The sequence below is a fragment of the Martes martes genome (assembly GCF_963455335.1).
Source record: "Martes martes genome assembly, chromosome: 18".
Classification (NCBI taxonomy): Eukaryota; Metazoa; Chordata; class Mammalia; order Carnivora; family Mustelidae; genus Martes; species Martes martes.
The window spans coordinates 39065254-39074368 of record NC_137906.1 but is presented as its reverse complement, the minus strand read 5'-3'; the positions used below and the strand labels follow the sequence as shown (position 1 = coordinate 39074368).

General features: G+C 63.6%; 1 protein-coding gene across 1 annotated transcript; it reads right to left on the bottom strand.

The window, feature by feature from the left end:
• Nucleotides 1-2483: 2483 nt before the first annotated feature.
• On the bottom strand, nucleotides 2484-8699 carry LOC308359366 (serine protease 27-like). Its single transcript, XM_080830400.1, has 6 exons — nucleotides 8568-8699; nucleotides 5656-5682; nucleotides 4827-4989; nucleotides 3795-4066; nucleotides 3313-3482; nucleotides 2484-2879 (listed from the first exon to the last, which is right to left on the bottom strand). Exons 1-6 carry the CDS (start codon nucleotides 8614-8616, stop codon nucleotides 2586-2588), a joined length of 975 nt encoding a protein of 324 aa, XP_080686526.1. The 5' UTR covers nucleotides 8617-8699; the 3' UTR covers nucleotides 2484-2585.
• Between the last annotated feature and the right edge of the window lie 416 nt (nucleotides 8700-9115).

Below are 9115 nucleotides of genomic sequence, written 5' to 3'. Positions count from 1 at the left end.
GGCTCCGAGGCTTGGCAGCAACATGGAAAGTTCTGCATGAGCTGCCACCCTGCCCAGGGTGGGAGAAGGGACGGTGACGGCTGGGCAGTTTCTCAGCTCCTGTCCCAACACTCGTCTGCTTGCGGTGGGTGTCCCCTGCCTGAAGGAAATCTCTCCCTCCAGACTCCTAGCCTGTGCAAGACCATTCTCTCTTCCACTCCTGAATGTCTGCCCCCAGTCTGGGTGCACCCGAGTTTGGGGAGGCCAGGGGAGGGGGGCCGTGTCCCAAAGGATCCCGACCAGACCCTTGCCCTGTGGCAGACGGGAGGACGGGGGTGGTGGGAGCGCCCCAGGGCAGTGGAAAGCTGGAACACCCCACAAGAGGAGGCAGAGGGGGGTGGCCTCCAAGGGAGCCCAGTCCTTGTCCTGTCTCCCACAGTCGGTTTCATCCTGGGCTCTCAGCACAGAGACAGCAGAGCGGCCTCCCTCCAGAGGCCAGTTAACCTCGAAGCACCCCCCATCCCAGCCCAGGGCCCAGGTCTTTTTCTACCCCCACAGTGGGGTGTTGGATTCACCCAGGCCGGTCTCCAAGGCTGCAGGACCCAGACCAGCCCCTGTTCCCAGCCAGGATGACCCAGAATCCGTCCCTAGGGCTCCCCTCAAGACACTCGCAGCCTAGACCCTCTGCCCCCACCCCGACCTGGACCCCATCAGTGCACCTGCTGCATGCACCCCCCCCCCACCTGAGGGACTTGGAGCCCCTCTGGTCTGGAGAAGGAGCTCTTGAAGCCACCTGGTCCCTAGAGGGCCACAGAGCAGCCAGCAGGGAGGTGGGGCCCTGTGAGCCTCTCCCCAGTGCCTCCCCTCCCAGTCCTTCCTGCCTGGTGGTGGGGACGTGCCCAGACAAAGTGGGGCACAGAAGGGAATTCATATTTGTTCGCACTCCGTCCCCAGGGCCGGTTCACAGCGGGTGCTTACTGAGTGGCTATGGATCCATTCTAGAAATATCCAGGTCTGCTTTCTTCCCAGCACCAGGCCTGGGCAAGCAGTGCCTTTGTGTACGCCGGCGAGTGTGTGCACGGGTGCGTGTGTCTTATGGAGGTGTGTGTGCGTGCGTGTGCATACACATCTGCACACATGCGTGTGTGTGGGAAGCAAGGCCCTGCCTTCCTAGGAGTCTCGTCCCATGGATGGTTGCTGAGTTCCCAGACCAGCCCAGATGCCTTTCAGGGTTCGGTCCGCACAGGAAACCGGCTGCCTGGCTGCAAGAGGGGCCTGCCGCGGGTGCGCCTGGGCCAGGCGGTGACCCTGAGGCTGTCTCCCGGGGCGGCCGCACCGATGGGCCTGAGCAGGGCCAGAGCCCTCTGGGGACCTGAGCTCCAGAGCTCTGTGCTGGGTTCCTGGTGGTGACAGGCCACAAGAGGATGGCTGGGAATCAGGGGTGGCTGCAGAGCTTGGGGGGCTGGTGATGGGTTCTAGTTCGTTTCTGAGTTCTTGGGGATCCTTGCACAAACCACTGAAAACTCTGGCCGGTCTGGCCTAAACCCTGAATCATGGGGATGGAAGAAGGAAGTGGGGCCTCGCCTGGGCAGGGGGGACCCGTCCTGCTCACCTCCAAGGTCGTGAGTGGCCTGCCCAGGCAGTGTGTAGACTTGGGGCTCGTGCTGGTCCCTGCATCCCTGAGGTTCAGGGAGGTCCGGCCTCCCGGGGTGGCGGGGCCGGCGGCCCAGCAGAGCTGTCTCCCAGGCTGTTGCAAGGGGGGCTTGGAACCTGTGAGGGAGACGCGCGGGCATGGGAGCCCAGGAACAGGATCTGTGTCTCTACCTCTCCCTGCCTCGACCTTGGTGAGTTAACCACCATCCAGTCACCTCTGAAAGGCAAGGGGGGACGCCCGTCTCAGGGCTAAGAGGAGGTCACAACTTTTCCGATGTCTCCCAGCAGACGTGGGCCCCAGTTCCAGCCCCTCTACTTCCTGCAGTTTTGGACTCATCCCTGGGAAGTCGATGCTGAGGGAGGGTGTGGAGGAAAAGGAACCAGGAGCCGAGAGGTGCCCAGGGGACAAGGAGTCCCTGGGGGGCCGGGCACCAGGAGCAGCCCTCGCGTCACCCCCGACATTGCAATAGGAAAGCACAGCCTTGGGCGAGTCACCCTGCTGGTGAGGAGATTTAGAGGAATCTTTGGGTGATTCAGACACAGGCCATGGGAGAGCAAAGCCTTCCTTCTCTAGGGCCTGCCATGGGGCCCCCGCTTTTTTCTGCTGGTATCTGTTGCTGCCCCCAAGGGGTGCCCTTCAATGTATACAGTGAGGACGCTACTGGCAGACGCTGGGGCAGGGCTGGGAGCAGGGAAGCCCCTGTGCGGGGGTCAGGGGACAGGCGTCCAGTGCACCTGCCACAGCTCCCTTCCCGCTGGGGAGCCCCCAGCCCAGCGTGCAGCAGCCCCCCACCCCGGATCTGGTGTGCCACCACCTACCTCCCCCTGAGGCACCTCAGGGAGCCAGCACTGAGGTTGGGCTTTTATTGGAGGGTGAACATAAATAAAAAATGGGCGTTTGGCGGGAGAGAATGGGAGCGCTATTTACAAATGTACATCATGGGTTCCGGGGCTCAGAGGAGGGTGAGCAGGGCTGCGAGGGCCCAGAGGACCGCGTGGGCCGCCAGGCCGGGCACAGAGTTCTGAACGGAGGGCTGCTGGCCCCGGGGCCCCCGCATCGGGCCACCCGTCCCGGCCCTTTGGAATTGTAGTTCTGGGATGATGTGATGGATCCAGGCATGGTGGGAGGTGACCCGGATGTAGACACCTGGGCGGTTCCGGCGAGCGCAGCCCTCGCCCCAGCTGATCACCCCCGCCTGCAGCCACGACCGGCCCACCAGGCACACCAGGGGTCCCCCTGAGTCGCCCTGTGGGGAAGCAGAGGCATGGTCAGAGCCCACGGGCCCGAGAGCCAGCCTCTGTGGCACCCAGGTGCACGCGCACACTCTGCCCCTCCTTGCTCCTCCAGGAACGTCCCTACCTGGGACCCCCCCACCCCGCCACCTGCTGGCTGGTCCTTCCTTTCCTGCTCTGCGGTGCCCATTTCCCTAGCACCCCCAGACCACCTGCTCTGATTGGCCTCCAAGGGGCTTTCAAAGGCTGCTGGCCCACTGCACACCAGTGAACTGGACGACCATGCTGGGTGGGGTCCTGGGGTCTGCGCTTCCCAGCTGATGGAATGCCAGGCTCTGGGGCGGACCCGCCTACAGGGGCCTCCTGGGCCCAGCCAGGTTGGCTCCCACCTCGACCTGGGCTTGGGGAGCAGGGCTCGGCCTCGGGCACAGCCCACCCAGCCCCTACCTTGCAGGCGTCCTTCTTGCCCTCGGCAAAGCCGGCGCACAGCATGTCGTCCTTGATGGCTTTCGGCTGGAAGCCGTCCTCGGCATCTTTGCTGTAGAGCAGGTTGCACCTGGGCGTGTCGATGATGGGCACTGCGAGCTTCTGCAGGACCCGCGGGTTGGGCAGGCGGTCTGGGAGGGGCGGGACAGCCTGCAGCTCAGCGCACCGGCTTACCGAGCACCCCACGGGCCTGCGTTCTCAAGAACCACAGCTCCGTCCCTCCTCGTTTCTTGCTTGGGTTTGGACCTGGGCTCTCGCTGCCCCGCTTCTCCCCACTTGCCCACAGCTCCTTGGAGCTCACTTTCCTGTCCCCCCTCGCCCCGTCGGAGGAGAGATGCAGGCGTGGCAGTCAACAGAGGAAGAGTGTCGGTCAGAGTGGTTCCCCCCAACACACTGCCCGTCTGCAGGCCTGTCCCCACCCTCCCCCGGCTCTGCCCCATTACCTTCCTCACTGGGGCTGCCCCAGCCGGTGACCCAACAGTTCATGCCCGTCTCAAAGACGACCGAGGGGTCAGGCACACACACAGGGAGGATGTAGTGGGTGAAGGTCACCGGGGCATCCAGCTCCACCAGGGCCACGTCGGCACTGGAGGCCATGCCCTGGTACAGGGGGTTGCTCTCCACCCGCTTCACCCGGGCGTACACGGCGTGTGGGCCTGGCCTCACCAGCTGCCGCGCCCCGAGCAGGACCTGGTACAGGGATGTCTGGGAGGTGCTGGTGGGAAAGAGCAGAGAGCTGGTGTGAGGCAGAAGAGAGACTGGGAGGGATCAGATAGAGCTTCGAAACGGAAGGGCTGTGTGGTCCCTCTGAGACCGGCCCCCTCCCCGCGGGCCACCGTGCCTGCCCGGGGTCCTTGGAACCGTCCTCCCCAGGGGGGCATATGGTTAGAAGCTGAAGCAGCTTTAATTCCTGACTTGAATGTCCACCCTTGGCGAGCCCGATGGCCTCAGGCAAGTCACCCGGCACGTTCCCTGGGACTCAGTTTCCTCCTCTGTGACCGTCCCTACCTGGGAGGGTTGGCAGAGTTACCACCCCCAGGCTCCAGCTGGGGGCCAGCCTGCGAGCCTTGCTTCAGCAAAGGACCTGCTCCCTCTGCGCCCACATTTCTGAACCTCAGATGTCAAAGCGTCACAGCACTGGTGAGGCAAGAGACCAGGTGGGGGTCTGGGGCCAGGCGGCTCCAAGTCTGGTGGCGTGGGGGACCTCAGCCCGCAGGCTCGCCTGGAACCCAAGTCCCAGTCGGAAAGGGAGTGTCCTGGATCCGAGGTGTGGGAGGGGGCCAGGGAAGAGAGCCAGGATGTGGGCTGAGCCTTCCAGCATGGCAGGGCCAGGGCCCCAGGCCTGGCATAGCGCCTCACTGGCGAGACCAGTGGGGGGCGGGGGCCCTCCCTTTGGGCCATGGCGCTGTCCGAGGTGCTGGAGCCCCACCGAGCCCGTGCGGGTGTGGAGGGAGCCTGGGGGCCCCCTGACTCACTTGGAGAAGCAGTGCGCGGCCGTGAGGACCCAGCGCTCTGTGATGAGGCTGCCCCCGCAGAAGTGGCTTCCGTTGCGCTGGATGCTGACCTGCCAGGGCCACTCGCCGTCCAAGGCGTCCTGGCCGCCCACCATCCGGTTCAGCATTCTCGGGCGCCCGCACACTAGGGGACAAGGCCGGGGCGGCACTCACTGGGAGTCCTTCTGATTCCTAGCCCCACACTCCCGTTTCCACTTCCTGCCCAATTCTGGGCCCTCTTTACCCTTGACCTGTGGGGAGACCTTGGGCAGGTCAAGGGCGTGGGCGACCGGTCACAGGCAGACCCCTCCCGGCTGTGGGAAAGCCCCCCTCCCCCGCCCTTCATCTCTGAAATGGTGACCTCAGGCCTACCTCCCCAGTCATGAGACATGGAGAGGGTTCAGATAATTCTTGGAAAGGTCTTGACCCAGGGCCCGGCAAACAGGCTCCGGGAGGGACAGCAGGCACTGGGAAGGTCCCACACATGTAGGTGACCCTGCGGTGTCTGTTACTGTTACAGCAGAACCATTTTAGATGGCCCTCAGCCTCTCCGCTGTCACCCTTCCCTGCCCGCCTCCCCTGTGAATCATGCCTCGCTGGGCTCTGTGTCCGCTGCACCGCGTGTCAGGCCTTCCTCCTGTCTTGGCTCTCATTCTGCAGAGCCACAGCTGTTCCTTACTTTGGGGTTCCCCGTGCCCCACCCCTCGATTCTGGGCCTCGCTCCGGGGGTGTGTGTGAGCCTCTGGCCAGTCTTGCTGCTCTCAGACTGGCCCCTGCCGGTGTCCCCCATTCAAGGGCCTCAGATGCTTACCACTGGATGCCGTGACTCCCTGAGTTCCTGGAGGTGAGAAAAAAGGGGGTGATCAGCCCGCTTTGCCAAAGCCAAGGTCTGCCTCTCCTCTGACCACTGCTGGTCAGGGCAGCCCCTCCTCCTCCTTAGGGTTCTTCCCGGAGTCTTGCTCAAGTCTCTGCGGTCCCCAGGGAGTAGAGAGAAGCCAGCCAGTGGCATCATGGGTCAGTCCCCCCAAGATTCCAGACCCCTAAGTACCGAACACCTGTCGGGCATCTCAGTGTGTTCTGTAGTTGGAGCCTGAGACCCCCTGCTGGGCCACCCCCCCAGGGGAGGAGAAGGCAGAGGGGTCGGAGTAGAGCCCGTCTCCCCAGGACCCGTCACCCCCCACATCCCTGGACGCAGTGAGGCACACAGGAAACCTCCACCCCAGACCAGTGTCAGCAACACTCTAGAAACACCTGCTGGTCTCCCAGCGCCTCCAGCTTATCTGGATGACTGGGGGGTGGGGAATCTGATCAGAGCTGAGGTGGGGAGAAGCTGTCCAGTGAGGGTGTGGCAAGTTCATTCTGCCCAAAAGAGGTCAGCAGGCCCCCGGAGGGGAGGGGCTGCGGGGGCGGAGCCATGCCTCTCCAGATGTTGGGGGCTTTTACAAGGCCCCCTATGCTTCCTGCTAGAGCACCGGTCTGGGGGTGCGCTCCCCAGTGCTGAAGGTGGGGTTGGACGATGAAGCTGTGACGGGGAGGAGGTGGCCCCAGGGGGCTGAGCAGGCACAGGCAGGACTGGCTGTCTTCGAAGCAAGGGTGCCAGGCGGAAGTGTGGGGGCAGGCGCGCTGCCCAGGCCAGTGGCGGGGACAGGAAGTCTGCCCTGGACATTCCAGTGCCTGATTTGTGTTAACAGGTGCCCTTCTAGAGTGCAGGTGTCCCCTGGGAGGGCTGTTCCCTCCAGCCCCTCTGACCTAGTATAAAATAATTGGATTGAAGACACCCGACCAGCTGCTCTTCCTAAGCCCTGATGGTTCGGCTCTCAGTTGATGCGTCAGCTCACCCCAGTCCTCGTGGGCACTGAAGCCCCTTCAGGCTCATTCCCTCCCTGTGCAGATTCTCCAGGGCCTTCTGGTTCCCCCCACAGCCAGCCCCCCTTCCCTTACATGCAGCTGGGTCCGCGGTGCGCCCCCAGGAGCAAGTACGCACTCCTGTGGCCCGGTGGACTCCCCTCTTGAGTCTTTGCAGACTTCCTCAACCCAGCTTCATGCAACCCTCTGCTTCTCATAGACGCTGAGCCTTCTGACCTCTGGGTGCTTGCTAACAACACCCCTCTGCCTAGAGGCCCTTTCCTCCTAGCCTCTACTTGTGTGAATCCTACGAGTCCTAATCCAGATCAAGGCCCACGTGAAATGCCACTGCCTCCGAGCAGCCCTCCTGGCTTGTGCGGTCTGTCTAGGAAGCCTGCCTCCCACTCCTGAGCTCTCCGTCCACCAGCTGGGCCACACAGAGCTCTGCCCACTTCACTGTGGAGGGAGCATCATGGTCTCAATTCACCTAGGGACCCAGGAGCTCAGTCCAGACGGAGCCCCCTTCCAGGGGCCCTGAGCCCAGGGAATGTATAGAGGAGAGGAGAACAGCTGTGGGGGCTGGGCTGACCAGGAAGGCATACTGTGGAGTCCTGGGCTCTGCAGGGTGGGTGTCCTGTCAGGGGCTGGGTGAGCCACCTGGGGTGTCAGGCCCCCCATTTGGGCCAAGGTTCCCATCCTCCTGTAGCTGGTCGAGCTCAGCTGGTGAGGGTGGGAGAGATCCAAGGTTCTAGTAGGTGGGGGGTGAGGATGGCGTTGAAGGAGCCCACAGCTCCTGCTCGCAGCTGTTTGTGGAGGCACACTGCTGTTTCCACTTTGGCAATGACTGTGATTACTCACCCCATTAGGAGCAATCATGGCATTACACCCCAAGGGGAGATGGGCTCCCTCCAAAAATGTCATTATCCCTGTGCCAGGAAGCCAGGAGGCAGAAGCCAGGCAGCGAGGGTTTGGGAGGCCCTGTGGAACCTGGGGAGATGGGGGCCTCCCCACTGAAGTGCCACCCTGGTGTCCTCTGAACCCTGGTAGGAAGCCTGGAGCCCCGGCAGAGTCGAAGCCTGGGGTGACCTGGCCCGGCCCTGGGAGGTGACTAGAGGACAGGGAAGTGAGGTGGCACCGGGCCGGCCAGGCTAGCCCAGGAATGCGGGAGTGTTTCCTGGGCAGGGAGCAGCCTGCCCTGTGGGAAGGGGCCTGGCAGGTGGGGTCCCCCTGGCTGGCACCTGCAGACCCTGACCCAGGGTTGGGAGAGGGGAAAGAGAGGCAGGCCTTGCTCCTCCCCACACATCCTCCCTGCCTGGCGGGGGCAAGAGCCTGCACCCCTCGCCCCCCACTCCACGTGAAGGGGTTCACCGTGAACCCCTTCTGGCCTCCTGGGGGTTCCCGGGCTCAGGCGGCATCTCAGCCACCCCTCCCCCCGCCCAGCGCAAGGTGATCCAAGGCTTTGGAACCCAGGGGCCCCAAGTTCAGATCCTGCACACATGCAGCCCCGTGTCTTTATCTGGGGATGGGAAGAGACTGAGATGGGAAGAAGCAGAAACCCCAAATCCAGAGCTTGGCCCGTGAGCAACAGAGGGAACGGGGCGGCGCAGAGGGAGGAGAGCCCCTCACCTGTTTCTGCCACAGGGTCCTCTTGGACCTGTGCCCCCAGCCTCATCCTGCCTTCCGCATGTCGCTGCCCCAAGAGTGAACCTTGGAGCCTTCCCACCTGCCCAGCAGTGCCCGCTGGGGCGGGAAAGGGAGGCTGGTGCTGCAGCCCCAGGTCTGGCTGGGGAGTGGGGGATTTTCTCGAGCCCCAGGCAGCCCAGAGGGCGCCCCTCTGGGCAGGAGGCGGCCCAACTTCCTGCAGCACCCAGTACTCACCAAACCACAGCAGCCACAGGAGCGGGGCCATGGCTGGCCGCCACCTCATGGTCTCAGCCTGGCGGGGGCACCGGGTCGGGGTGCAGTGGGGGCTGGAGGTCCGTGAGCACCGGCTCAAGGTGCAGGGCTCCATGAAGTGGGGTTTTATGCTGGAGGTGAGTGTCGGCTTGGCTATGCCACCCGACCTGTTGGCCCGGCCCGCCCAGCTCCTCTCAGCGGAAGGAGGTGCCCCAGAACTCCCAACTTCTCCATGACCTGTGCCTGAACCCCGAGAGAGCAGACCCCTCGCCCCAAAATACCTTAGAATCTTGGGGCAGGGGTGTGCCCACCCCATTTGGGTGCTTGTGGTCTGGGATTCCACCATCACTGACCAGACACCCCGCAACTGGCCACAGGCCCCACATAAGCTGACGGCAGCAGGCCCACTACCCTCCGTGTTTCATTCATTCATTGATTGGTTCATTCATTGATTTATTGAGCGCCAGCTTTGTGTCAGGGCATCCAGTCTGTGGTTTACCCTGACGAGGACGGGGACACGGAGGAGGACG

Bases quoted from the DNA above. Each gene is read 5' to 3' on its own strand.
- LOC308359366 (XM_080830400.1), bottom strand. From the start codon at position 8,616: ATGAGGTGGCGGCCAGCCATGGCCCCGCTCCTGTGGCTGCTGTGGTTT. The intron at 4,067-4,826 runs GTGAGTCAGGGG...CTTTCCCACCAG, and splicing joins GCCGCGCACTGCTTCTCCAA to CACCTCCCAGACATCCCTGT. The intron at 2,880-3,312 runs GTAGGGGCTGGG...GCTTCCCCACAG, and splicing joins GCAAGAAGGACGCCTGCAAG to GGCGACTCAGGGGGACCCCT.